The following is a 14,725-nucleotide window of genomic DNA, read 5'->3' on the forward strand; positions in this document are numbered from 1 at the left end:
CCTCGCAAACTAATTGCTACACGGTAATTAGGTGCGGAAAACAGTTAGGCGTGGGGATTCATTTAGGCAAACGTGAATTATTTAATAGGACTTCCAACAAGGGGGGAGAGAGGGGGCTGGGGGTTAGTTAGGGGAGGCGATATTAGGATAGCGTGGCGAGGCTGATAGCGCAAATAATGATGGAGATAATTTCAGGCGACGATGGTGATAGCGAGGAAAATGATGAAGACGGTAGTTTCTTTTCTTTTTTTCCTCTAATGGAAATAGAGATGATCGATGATGTCGGAGATAACGATCGGAGATGACGGCGACGGCAGGGAATGATGATGATGATTCCACGCACCGCAGAGTGTCAACATGGCACTGTCACAGAGAGCCGAGGTGCATGACCTCTGCTTTCACTTTTTATTATGTCCCTCGCAGCACAAGTTCTAATAAACGCCATTAACACACCACTGAGGGAGAGGGAGGGACAAAGAGAGAGAGAGAGCGAGAGAGAGAGCGAGAGAGAGAGAGAGAGCGAGAGAGAGAGCGAGAGAGAGAGAGAGCGAGAGAGAGAGAGAGAGAGAAAGCCCTGACGCGGGTGCTTTCAGAGTGAAGTCCGCATATGTGATGACTTGCAGTCTGGCTGGCTGAATGAACCAGGCTTAGAGCCTGATAACCTTCTCGTTCCTTATTATTTCCCCTCATTTAACTCGCTGTGTGCCTCCATCACAGTCCAATTCCCAATTCACATCAGGTACTTATAAGTCATTTTACCGTTCATGGGGGTCTATCTTTAATTTCCCAGGTTAGGTTTTTTTACACCACTTAAAAAGAGCTAGACTTCCAATCAAAGAGGAGATGACACAAAGGTAGGACAAGGATGACTAAACGCTATTATTTAGCTGCCTCACTGCTAAAACCAACCTTACATAAATCAGCTGACAATTAATACATTGAAGTGATGATCTTCATCAAGCAATATTTCAAAAAGCCTGCTAGCTGGGCTAGCCGCTTACTAAATTAAACATCTAGGCAACAAAATAGACATCTTTGACGCAACATCAAAAATGTTATTTCTTTATATTCTGTTAATAATTGATACTTTTGCTTTCCGTTTTAAACAAATAATCATACAAATTGCATTTTTAACAGGAATACCTTCACATACCTGGACCAGTTGTTCAATAACATACCTGCGCGAGCCTCGTTAGTAACACTCCCCTGGCTTCGTAACCTCGTTCCCGCTTGCTTCACGGCAGCTTTGCTAAATATATTTCAGCAAAGTAGCCTTCCTCTTCATTTTCAAAATCACTCCCAGAGCCTCGTTCTGCCAAAAGATGTCACATATGTTTGGTCCTATTTGCGAGTTTTAGTCTCTGATTGACATTGTTATGTAGGACCAAATGGCTGGCTGAACTGTTTACTACAGACATCAGCTCACTGCAAAGCTACAGTGGTGTGACGGATGGAAATATCTTCGAGTAAATGGCAGATATAACAACAATGGCTTGCTTGAGGACCCTGCTACTCACTTATTTGTGAGTGTTTCGGGGCCGGTTAAAAAGACCGACATGAGAGACTGTGTGGTCGATGTCACATCAAGAGACGGTGTAATCCCATGGCATCCGTTGGTGGGGAAACACGATACAGCTTCATGGTCCGCTCCAAACCAGAGGATTTTCATCGTCCCCTCTCCGTGTGGCAGACCTGAGTCATGGACCAAACCAGACTACGGCGGTTCTAGACGCACCGTATCAACTTTAAGAGGATCAAGGCAGCCTACACGACATCTCGGTACAGTGCGACGTGTTATCAGGCAGGGGTTGTCGGTTCAATCCCACCTCTCATAGAAAATGACCGGTTCCTCGAGGAAATGTGACCTTGTGAAAGCACGGAATTTTAAATGTCTGTTGGAACATTGATATAAAGATACCTTTTGAACAAGGTGGCTTAAGACGATGCTGGAGATGGAAGCACAATGTATAAGCGCTGTTCGTTATCTTAAAGCCTTTTAACGACTTTGTTTGCGAGTTCCAGACATGGAGCGTGTGGATGATGGGGCGGATGTATTATGCAGCATAAATGCTAACAGGCTTTCCGAAAGCGTCAAGGGAGTCAACGATCAAATGGATATACTATTCGGGGCGGAATTAACCTTTTTTGAGCCAGGGGGTTCCCCAGAGCAAGCCTAATTAATAAGTGATGATCAAGCATGATTTAAATACAAGGAAATCGTTTACTCAAATGTGGTTCCTGCTAAGAAGTAGACTGCCCATTCCGAGTTCCCCCAGAAGCAGAGACCCACATACAGTTGTTGACATCTGTAGCCAACATCCTACTTATTTGTTCCTCGTTAGTTTGTATCCATAAGCTAGGCCCTTTTGGTTTATCCATTGCTGTATCATGTCATTATCTGTGTCAAGTAGTGTAATTATCTAACAAATGTATAAAACCGTCCCCCTAATTAAATGCCATGGGCTGCAAGAGATGGAGATCAATTATTTATACTGCTTTGATGAGAGCTAGCTAGCTTTAAGGAACAAGCAGCTGGTAGCGAGTACCGTCGAAACCACTGCAAGACACCAGAGCAATATGAACCTTTCTTGGGGCTGTTTGGCCAAGAGACCGACCTGGGCACATCATCACAGTTAGTGCTAACAATAGTTGGGATGGTGTCTGTGTTGGGACACCATTGCCTTTTTTTGCAGTTATTTTTAAACCAGTGTAGTCTGTATGGGACAATATATCGATGGCTATGTTTAAAGATAAGGGCCAGAAGGTGAGCACAGTGCTATTAAATGTGTTACACACATTTGAGGTCACAGGCTAGGAATGTATAATGTCCTTGTGTGGGTGCTAGCTTGGAAATTAAAACATCATGTTTAATTTATAAAGTGACAAAGGGGAAATGTTTCATTCATTTCCATGCCCTTGACTTTTGTATTTGTGCTACTATACACTTTTAAGTTAGACACTCATAGACCTTCAATCCCAAACAGCTTTCTAAAGGAACGATTTGACGAGTTATGGAGTTGTAACACAATAGAAAAGATAAATCATAAGAAGACAGAGGAAGCAAGCCAAAATCAGATAAGAATTTCTTATTATTCCAATAAAAAATACATTCATACAGAAATATAACAATTTTGCAAAACAATTTCAAATAAAAATTTCATAAAGCATAAACATAACAATTTTACAAAAGTTGATTTTTTTTATACAAAGACTGTTTAGAACAAAGAGCTGTGGTTGAATGAAGGATACGTGTCAGGGTTGTGGATGTGAGGGAGAAAGAGCGAGAAGATAGCAGTGATGGAAAGGGCTTTAAAATGCAAACAAACATTGGGACTAAATCAAGGCTCAATTACCACTTGAACAGCACTGCCTGCCATTTCAAACAATGGATGTCCCACGTTCCTGTCCATAAAGGCCGTGCCAACAATCTAATTCCATCCCAGCAAGCAGTTTCAAGTTTGTACACATCCTGTGTCTTTCCACCGATTGATCTGAAATCCATATGCCGCCGCATGCCATGCTGCAGCTTGCTGCAACATCAAACTCTGACAAAACAGAGCGTCTTCTATCACAGTGGCTAGCGGTTTGGCTCTCCTGGAATTTCACGTTGAGCATGAACAGTTATATCCTGCAAAATTATTTTGGTCTCTAGCCTGCTATGTTCACCATTTGTTTCCACTAATCGACCCCCCAAAAGTATTTTGTATGAGGCGACATAGCGTCACTGAAAGACAAATACCGACCGGAGATGGGGACTCTGCCAATTTTCTACATATACCAACAACAGGTCAAATCAAATGGATGATCTTTATCCGTCCCACCCCCCCCACCGTTGCCCGCTTTATAATACTGTTGCAGTTCGGCTAAAACAACGCTCCCCAGACAGGTCAATAACCAACCTACACAGTCAGCAGTCTGTGACGGATTCCATGCCAACAAAGCCTTTAGCAATTCATTACAGAGAGCCAGTACAAGGCAAGGCCTGTCCAACTGCAGCCTGTTAATTACAATAAATCTTTAGCTTTTTCCTTCAGTCCTGCTTGCAGGGATGAAGAAATTTCTTATGCGTATGGGTGAGGGAGGGGGGGGGGGATTGGATGTATTGGAGATTGTATTCCCAGTCTATGCCATGCTTTGCCATTAAACAGGAGCACTGAAGTAGTTTGTATTGCCCATTCAACCATGTTCTCAAAATGCTGCTAATTTTGTACCTTTTTTTGTTAAGCTGTGTGCGATGGACTACAATACATACTACACAGTAGTTAATGTCTTTAATAAATTGATTTAAGTGCTCTCAACATACAGAATTTGGCATATTTACAATGTTTTTAACTCCTCAAATGGGGAAATTATACATTATTAAAAAGATATACACATCGATTAAATCAACTATTGTTTTCCTTAAAGACGTATCCAACCAACGAGGGGCTCTTACTGAGCATCTACACTCTGAAAGCATCAAATCCAAAAGGGGGAGGGACAGCAGACGTGGAAACTGGAGGAGCTAGCTCACAAGCAATTGAACCTTGATTGAGTTTATTTTTTTTGTTGTGTGGTTTTTTTCTTTTTAAATTCACCCATTCAAAACATGTGACTTTTTTTCCAAGCTCCAGGGGAGGAAACGACCACTAGAGGGCTAAGTCACTTGCATAAGGCACCATTAAGGTCAACAGTGCATTATTAAGATAGAAAACGGAAAGGAAGTACAAACGTCAAATTAGTCCTCAAGGCATAAGAATGGGTGAAAGTAAGAGCTCGATGACTGATACACATTATCAGTAAGCTAAGCAGTGGGGAAAAGCCAGCCAAAAGATACAAAAATATGATGCAGATGAATCGGGGGGGGGGGGGGGGGGGGGGGGGTGATGTCAAAATAAAAGTTATCAAGGCTTATGTACAACATTGTAACATTTAACCATTAGCAATTTAGCTGCACTTTTATTGAAACTATTTGCAGTCCTGATTACAGTGGAAACAGGAAAGTGAAGAAGAACCCTAGAACCATGCAACATCTGTCTATGATACTGAAGTTATAGTATAATTGTGTTATACCTCTAAGCACACAGCTTATACAATTGGGACTACAAATGAGCTTTGTAGCTTGTATAAAAAAAATCATAATAAAATAAACCAGGCTACAGAACACATTGCACATTAAGTAGCTGCACCAAAATACACCAAAGAAGCTTCTCTCATACAAAGACTGGGAAGTGGGGGGAGCCCCCCAATCTGAGGGGATGAGTCATTCCCCTCCCCCACCCCCGACCCCTTAGTAGTCAGGATCCGAGGCTCTAAAAAAAAAAGGCTCTGGCGATGGACCCCCAAACCCCAGTCCTGGTGACCCACACGCGGGTACCCTTGCTCCCCATTCTCACGTGGCCAGGACTTCTGAACAGTTCTTTTGGAGCACCAAAATACCCTGTTCCAATAGAAGCCTCCCACATCCAACCCACAGCAATATAGGTACCGACCCCCGTCATCCACCCCCCCCTTCTGTCCAGTCATCCAAAGCCCCTTCTCTGGTCTCTCCTGTGGCAGGGGCCAGTCTGCCAGTCCCAAACATTCACAGTGCACACATGCTTACCTCAGACAGTTTTTTTTTTTTGTGTGTTTTTCATTTTTCGTAAAGTACCAGTGTATCTGCTGTCCGGGAAGATGTTCTCAAAAACATCATGCACCATACATACGGATCATTCATTCTTGTTGTGTTGCGTTTGTGTATGTATGTTTGTGTGTGTCTTTGTTCTACCGAATTTTTGTCTCTCTCTCTCTTTCGCTCCAGAATTTTCTCGTTGTTTCGCAAGCCTTTCCCTCAATAGATTCTTCCATTCATGATTTTGTCCTCTCGTGGCGACGGACAACCTTCGGAGCGGCTGCTCTCCAAAGAGGCGTCCCGGAGGCACTGGGTTTTCAGTATGGTGCAAAATGGCATGCTTTGGCTGGAACACCCCCCCCCCCTCCCCCCTCCCGCCACCGCTCTGCTCTGGAGTCAGTTCAACCAAGAGTCGGCTCGGGAGATGACATTTCTCTTCTTTTTCGTTGTGTTGGTTTGTTTGTTTGCTTGTTTAGTTTTTCCCCCCATCGTTTTTCTATTTATTATCTCCCCCGCTTTTGCTGCATTGGTTGGTTGGTTGGTTTTGAGTTTTGAGTTTTGTCCTGCTCCCCTCTAGATGTGTCTCTTCATGTGAAGGGCCAGATGATCGGACCTTGAGAAACATCTGAACGGGAGGAAGGCGAGAAACGAGAAAAACAAACATTAGCATAAATACAAAAAGGAAAAAGAGACCGTGTGTGAATGTTGAGCCATACAAACACTGTCACAGGCAAGGGCAAACATGTAGCCAACAAAACGAAGGGCAGACTAACTACGTGATCGGACACGCTGAACTAATGGAACTAGAGATCGGCGATAGCAAGGCCATAGCAACGAGAAGCTGCCATTTCCCCCCCTCTATCGTGACCATCAGAGTGCATTGCATCAACGCACTGATCTCTGAAACCTGCGTCACTACTTAAAAATGATGGAGCAAATTCCCATCATGACATTTGGACTCATGGTGTGCACAGATACTCAGCCTGCATTAGTATATATTTATTTTTGTATAGGAGGCTTAAGATTGCAGCAGAGATTAAAAAGGGCACGTGGCTTACCTGTCACAGTGACTGCATTTAAATGGCTTTGCCCCAGTGTGCTTCCTGAAGTGTCTGGTCAACTCGTCGCTTCGTGCAAAACGCCACTCGCAGCCCTCCCATGAACACCTGTATGGTTTCTCCCCTGGAGGATCAACAATGATGGAGAGAGAGCATTAATACACAAGAGAATTGACTGCAGGAAAGACGCCATTTAGAAACAAAATTCATTTTTCCCCCCTGGCCTCTGGGGAGCTACTGCTAGAGCTTTTTAATGGCTGGCTCCGACTTTGCTCAGCACTTTTGTCATTCAAATGCATTCAAATCAATGAAGCCTGCCGAGACACCGCATCACATTGTTGGCGATAGAATCACTCGAAGCCTAGATACCGCTGAACCTGTCTGATCACTCGCACCGCCTGTGCAATGGCAAGCATCCATGGAATCCTAAACTCCTAAACCGGACGTGACTAGAGGGGGATAGGACTCAAAAGATAACTATTTGTGGGTCAACACGAACGCTTTTGGCAGAAGCCACACCTACCATTTCACAGCCCTAATCATACACAAGAAACGGTGAAGTAACCATTCACATCCTTCCAACTCAGTGCCCCTGGCTGAACGCCCACTCAACCTTTCCCATGGTGAAACCCAATCGGTTTTGAAGGACCAAGTTCCCTTTGTTCATCCATGTGAAACCCCTCCCCCCTCTCCCCCCCACTCCCTCCCACCAACTCACTCACCCAGCCAGCCAGTCAGTCACATTCCAAATAGATTAGGTCACAGTTTAGGTATCCAGCCATGCACATCTAATACGCATGGCCCTTTGGCTCAGGGCATGCGATGTGGACCTTTAATTACATTACACAATGGCTTCTGCTGCAGCCATTGGTCAAAGAATAAATAAATTAAAAGAGGTGTTCTTAGTGTATTTCTAACAGTATGGCAACTGCGGTTGGATTTGCTAAATGGACATCAGAGCTGATCGACCATCACTACTTTTCTGCAGTGTTTGGTAGTAAAAAAGACACACACACACACACACACACACACACACACACACACACACACACACACACACACACACACACACACACACACACACACACACACACACACACACACACACACACACACACACACACACACACACACACACACACACACGTACCTGTGTGGGTGCGCTGATGTGCTTTGAGGTGGGAGCTCTTCGTGTAAACCTTGCGACAGCCGTTGAAGTGACACCTGTGCACCCGCCGCCGGCCGTCAGGGGAACCCTCCCCGCAGACCAGTCCCGATTTGTCCGAACTCTTTCCGACCCCCGAGGTCCTGATTTTGACGGGCAAGTGCAAGTCGGCGTGCGTGCTGCTGCTGCTGCCCCAGCCCTGCGACGCCGCGCCGGGCTCCGTGTGGGGGGGTTCGGGGGAGGACGGGGGCGTGCTGATGACGGAGGGGCTGAAAGGTCCGGCTCCGACCAACACCGAGCCCAGGGGGTTGGAGGTAAAGCTGTGCGTGGGGGAGAGCTCCTCCGAACTGTCGGACGCCTCGCTGCTGGCGTCAGAGTTCACGCTGTTGCTGTCCAAGATCTGGCTGTCCTGGTGGTCCTCGTCGTGCACCAGTGGGGTCTTTGGTTCCGCCCCGGCCTTGGCCTTATCCTCGCAGGCCAGGATCAGCTTGCTCCAGAGGTCCTCTTGGCCGTCGAACTTGAGCTCGGACGACGAGACGTAGGGCTCGTTCTGTAGGTACCGCTCCAGCTCCAAGCATGTCTGGGTGAGGAACACAACAACAAGTCAGAACATGGATCCATGGACCAATCGTATCGGCCTAATGTCAGAAGAGAGGGCCTCGATAGCCCGCTGAAACCATGGATGAGGTGGAACGTCTTTAGGAAGGAATGTTTACGCATGCGTCACATGTCACGCGTCCTTCGTAGTGGACTATGGTTTTAATGACGCTGCAGTTATCAACAGGGAACCTCAGTGGTAATAGAATAGAAAAAAAAATGCATGCCTTTCATTCTTGCGCTAGACTGTCACCCTGAGATGCCATCAACATAGTGCAAATAACCATGGGTTCACATATTACATTATGAACCCAGATGAACCTTTATGCTCAGGAAGGCATTGAGCCAAAAAGGAAAGCATTGATACGGTCCAACACACTGCCACAAGGAGATGAATGTTTCAAAACAATGGCAGAGCCAAGTTGATTCTGCGCAGGGAGACGCGAGTGTTCTGCTCATAAGCTGGAGCCCATAAACTTCTGCCACTTAAGTGCAGGGCATAGTTCACGTGCATTTTCATTTCGGCGGGCGAATGACTCACTCAACAAATTTAGAGTCCTTTTAAGGAAGCTACTCAACTTCCCTCCAACCGAGAGCTATTCAGTCGCTTTATCCTCTTGCAAATGCCTGACACGCAATTGCATCCTTCCACATGCAGGCACGAAGTAGTGTCGCATTAAAACGACCAGTACAATTAACATTAAAAAAGGTAAGTCAGTATTCATCATAAGTGAGGCCATCTGTTATGAAATACGCGTGTCGCATAGAGAGCAGCTTTGACAGCGTAGATGGAAAATGTGCAATAGGAGGCACACTCTTCCGCAATCTCACACCAGGTCTTCCAGCAGCACTAGTAGCCTACTCTTGCACGCAGGAATTGGCCATTTCTAAACATTTCACAGTTGGATATTGAGTAGTTTCTAAACCTCAGTGTTGAAATGAAATGGTGGAAAATGTTTCGGTTTCAGTGATTACACATTCGTGGTCGAATTTAAACAAGTCCTCTAGACCTGAGTAATTATTAATATACAACAAAACAACGCATGTGGCAGTTCTAGAAGTAAGCCACTAGACACGTTCCTTAAAAGATATTGACGCAGATAAAAAAATATATAAAAAATGATACGCTGGCATCCAGCCAACGTCAAAAATGGTCGAGGAAATGGTTTGACTATAATGTAGAAACTGCCCACCGCTTAATGAATAATGCAACCGGTCGTAAAGCATGTACATGTGAACTGCTCGGTTCGGAGGCAAATAAATGACATCCAATTAACTAATTAATTTGATTAGCCCATCTCAAAAAATACAGTGTACGTGAGACATCGGTATACAGTCGCGAATTCCGCTGCTTCCCGTTCAACAGAAAACAGCGTCTACGCTGAGAGAACAGGATCGCTCGTGTTTAAAGTAAAACGACGACGGTGCTGCCGAGGGATTGAGATTCGAGACGCCGAAAAACAACCCCCTTGTAAAAACAAGTCATGTTGAAAATACAGCAGACTACTAAAACCACCACCATGCTCGTTGCTTGAGTTACTCGGGAGAAGCCATTCATCTTTCGATAGAGCCTGCACTGGAACTGTCAGTGAGAGACACGCACACGCACACGCTCACAATCACACACACACATGCACACAAATCCCAGTGCTCCTACATGCCATACCGCCAGGCTTGCAAAAGTTACATTAAATGCAATTAAACCAAATGAATAATACGCATGGAGCATTCCGATAATCCAACGTTTTAGTAATCTTCCAAATATATTCCCCCCCAGTAAGCACGCAGAATAACACCGCTCGCTACAACCGCTCTGGATGTCAGAGGCACGGACGAGTAGTAGCCTACTACCGCGCTGCGTTACAGCTACCACATACATTTGATGCGTTCAATAATCTTGACATTTAATGTAGAAGATATAGTCACCTGCTGCCAATACTCCTCCAGCGATGGTAAAGCGGAAAAATAGCCCGTGTCGTGAACTATTTGAAGTTCTTGAAAGATGCTGCACATAGGTAGAACATCCATTTCCAAGTCTCGAGTGGTGAAAGCCTATTTGGCCGCACTTTAATTTTTTTCGTTTTACAAAAACCCCCAAAGATTTAGAAAAAAAAATATTTGTTGGCAATGATGTCAACCGAGTATCCCTGTTGATGTACTTGCATGCAGTTGCGATGCAAACAAGTGCTGTTTTAACAGATGACCGGTCCTCGCTTGCGTGTAACTATCTGTATTTGCAAACACTGAACTGGATGGTAGCACTGCGCTCTGCAAACTTCCCTATTCAAACCTCACAGTCAGCCCACCCCCTCACGGCAGGATTACGCTTGCAGAATACCAACCAATGATCTTCGACCAGCTTGCTGGAGCGCAGATGATATCACAGTCAACCAATCATGTCGTCCCCTGACATAATTTTGTTCTTTCTCTTTTTTAATTGGTGAATTTAAGTCACAGTTACTTCACATTCATTGGGTGGCTATTTTTAGCAATGTATATATATGAGCCACTCTTCTCAGCCTGGGCTTCTGTGTTGCCTGAACCAGTGTGTTGGCTACATGGTCCGCCACAGTGTGCGCATGTGAGCCGCAACAGTTTCTGCTTTTCTCTTGCAACACAGAACGTTCACTTCCATGAAACTTGAATCACTATAGAGAGCACTTCTGAGCTGTAACTTGGATTTGCGAAAGGGTTACATTTTTATCCATGAAATATTTACATTTAAAGTAGGACTGTTTGTTAGCCATTTCGAAATGGGTCAACATATATTTTTTTTAAATGAACTATAAATAACTTTTATACCAGGAACTGCCATCGCTTAGATCCCAAGATAGAAATGAGATATTAAGGGAATGACAAACTGAAACCGGATTTTGGCAAGATGGTATGTTGTGGTATCAAACAATAATTGTTATAATAATACAACTATCGTATCACATGCCTGGCAGTGACATGACATCATCTAATTCACCCATATCATTTCCTACTCTGTCAACATTACAGCCCACTAGGTCTACAATGACTGTGTTGAACAAAGGACGCTGTCGCAAACACGACTTGACAATATTTCATTTATTGTAAGTGCTAATGACCTAGTGACTGACCACGACCTAAATTACCAGCTAGGACTTTGGTCATATGAGAACAGGACTCAGCACTGTTTAGAGCTGGTACTTCCTGTTGCCAAACTTTTTATCTCCCCCCCCCCCCCCCCCACACACACACACCCTCACCCGCACATACCTCCCTCGTTGTGCTCTTGGTTGTGAGGACATATTTGTCACTTGCAACATCTGATTTAGTCATATGGTGATGTGCTGTCTTCTCAACCCCGGAGGCCAGGCCCAGCCAGCCTTTAAAGGAATTCCCGTTTGCCTTTGTGTGACTAATGGGCCCATTCATTACTCCCCCCCACCTCTCCCCCTGCTTCGCTGGACAGTCTGCTTTGAAGAGTCTAAACGAGTCCCTATCAATTAAATGAAACACATAAAACTGTGCTTTTTGTTTAGCTTATGGACCATTTTGAAGCATAACAATCTCAGTTGAACAAAGAAGGAATGACACACATTTAAGACACCGTTTTTTTAACACGTTGTTTTATTATTTTTCTTTTCTTTATTCTTTTCTTGACCCTGGGTTGAGGCACTTCCGTCGGATGAAGCTAACGTGGCCATAGTGTTGAGTCACCACAGAGCATTAGCGTGTGTAGCCACGGCGCGCGGTAATCACTTCCTTTAGAAGTCCTCTTCGATGAAGCGTTTAGAGGATGCAAAAGGGTCCCGGGTGGCAGCCTTTATCTCACAAAGTCAGGTCCTGGGCTTCATCATCGTTATGCCATCGCCATCGCCAGTGGTAACCACAGCAAAGAGCAATTACTGGATGACCCGTTTTAATGCATCACTGTCAACCCAATCAGTGAGAGGCTCAAAAGATGCTTTTTTCCCCCTCTCTCCCTTCCATTCTCTTTACTGTACGCGGCAGATCCTCCATTGTATTTATGCACTAGGCCAGTATTTGTTTACGGAAGTAATATTTTTGAGGAACTGAAAATGTACGTCAATGCTGGGGGTGGGAATGAATTGATGGTGGACATGCTTATTTATTTGATTTAATTTCAATGGGCATGATTTTGAATGCAGAGAGCTAAACAATGGCATCAGATGTCTAGGCCCTGCACTCACTGATCACAGACTCAGTTGAAGCAAAGCTCAGACTGGCTGCTTAGCATTGAGGTAAAGCAGGATCGACAGAGATGCATAGGGTCCATGCATACTGGGGGAGTGGAAAAATACCCCCCCACCAAGCTTGATAAAAATAATTGATTGGAAATCAATTCACATACATCATTCGCTCTTTTGTTTAAATTGAGAAATGACTGTGTGCGTGAGTGTGTGTGTGTGTGTGTGGGGGGGGGGGGGGGGCAAAGGAGAGAGAGGCAGGGAGAGAGGCGGGAGGGGGTTGGAGGGGAGAAGTCCTCCCTGAAAATCAATATTCATTCAAATCATAAATCAGAATTGAGTCAGAGCTCGCAGGGAGGGGAGATAATCATTGGCCTGGTTTCGGATTACATACGCTGCAGGTCTTGGGCCAGTCCAGCACGCACATCTGTTGGTCTTTGTTACCCCCCCCCCCCCCCCCCGCGCACACACACACACACACACACACACACACACACACACACACACACACACATTTTAGTCATTTATTTATGTTCACATTTTACAATAACAAATCTTGAACACAAACACTGGTAGATGCACTCATCAAGCCCAGAATCTCTTTGACATGTCTGATCTCAGTCTATGGATACAGGAAGCAGCGTCTCCTCCATATGTGGCGGCTGCCTATTAATACAGATATGGAGCAGAATTTTGCAAGTGCTTTAGCTTTTGGCTTCGGAATTCCAGCCATCTGCAAACCCCTTATGACGAGTCTGTGGACATGGCCAAGGCTTCCAAATATAAACACAAGTAGTTTGCAGGTGTACCCCAGTTGTGCAATCTCATTTCTGAGAAGTTGGTATTTTGTAACCTTGGCAAGGAATGCCTCCTCCAGACTATAGTCAAACGTACAGCTTACTTCTAAGATGGTGACTTCTCTGCTTACCTCATCAACAACAATAACATCTGGTGTATTGGCTGTCACATTTGAAAAATAGTCAACTTCGTTATTGCACAGAGTGAACATGTCAGATGAAACCCTTGAATGGGTATATACTTTAACGGAGGAAGGTGGGGTATATAAAAGCATGTTCTTAACCAGTAAATCAACAATTCTATCATGTCTGGAAATATACATGCCCTTGTATACATGGCAGCCATTCAGAATATGTGACAGTGATTCTATGGTTGAGTTGTCGTGGTGCAGACAATGAGGAGGAAATCTGTTAGGGTACCAAAGAGAGAGATTGAGTCTGGTTGGAAGAACTTGTAATCTGGCTTTAACTGCAAATGTAAGAATATCCTCATCAACTGCATAGTTCTTGAATATTGTGTGAGAAACTGTGTGATCTGCAGTGGGAATACATGCTAGCTTTCCCTGTAGCTTTAGACCAGTCCAGTGTTGTTGCTGCCTCTGCTGTTCTAACCCTAGCAGGTACCTGCGTGTGTGAGCTGGTGATACATGATGTTCAGTATCATTGACAGTTACCCTTACTGAGATTGTACAGTCAGTTATTACATCCTCAGACACCATTACAGTGTCTGAGTCAGACTTCACCCAGTCCAGGGAGACTCCAGCTCGCACGCAAAGGTCATTGAGGTCGGGCCAGTCCGACGAGACCCCAAACCCAGCAGAATGTGAGTCCATCTTGTTGTTGGGCTTCCTTCTAAAGCCTAAGAAGCTCGGCTCACCCTCTCCTGCCAGGGGAACTTTACGTCGCTTCATGTCCAGAAACAATGAAGAACGTGCAAGTTCCCTGACAGTCCGATCATCACTGTTCAGCATATTGGTCAGGTGGGACAGCCTGGTGGCATTATAGATCCACTCCACGTTTGGAACGCCTAGACCTCCCTCCTGTTTGGGCTGGAAAATAATGTCCCTGGTTGTATGGGTGTTCAGGTCCAAACCACTTCCTCACTACAGAAACTACTTGGTTGTTTAGTTCCCGCAGTGTTTGCACGCGAGGTGTACGTTGGAGAAAAGATGTTGAATTCTCGACAGGGCCACCTGTCTGATGGCCTCCAACTTCATGAGCAGAGGAAGTGGTGAAACATCAATCAAATCCAGCCTGGTGGTGAATTCCGTGACCATATATTCAACCTGCTTCTTCCACTCGCCTGCTACATTGAATTTGTGCCCGAGGTAGGTGTA

The 14,725-nt window shown here is 45.0% G+C and overlaps 1 protein-coding gene across 1 annotated transcript; it reads right to left on the reverse strand.

Annotated features, from left to right (window-relative positions):
- Window positions 1-668: 668 nt before the first annotated feature.
- klf6a (Kruppel like factor 6a) lies at window positions 669-10,737 on the reverse strand. The gene is made up of 4 exons (XM_056584219.1): window positions 10,340-10,737; window positions 7,802-8,396; window positions 6,652-6,775; window positions 669-6,218 (listed from the first exon to the last, which is right to left on the reverse strand). The coding sequence occupies exons 1-4, from the start codon at window positions 10,439-10,441 to the stop codon at window positions 6,167-6,169; spliced, it is 873 nt and encodes a 290-aa protein (XP_056440194.1). The 5' UTR covers window positions 10,442-10,737; the 3' UTR covers window positions 669-6,166.
- Between the last annotated feature and the right edge of the window lie 3,988 nt (window positions 10,738-14,725).

The sequence above is a fragment of the Gadus chalcogrammus genome, chromosome 23 (genome assembly GCF_026213295.1).
Source record: "Gadus chalcogrammus isolate NIFS_2021 chromosome 23, NIFS_Gcha_1.0, whole genome shotgun sequence".
NCBI classification, from domain to species: domain Eukaryota; kingdom Metazoa; phylum Chordata; class Actinopteri; order Gadiformes; family Gadidae; genus Gadus; species Gadus chalcogrammus.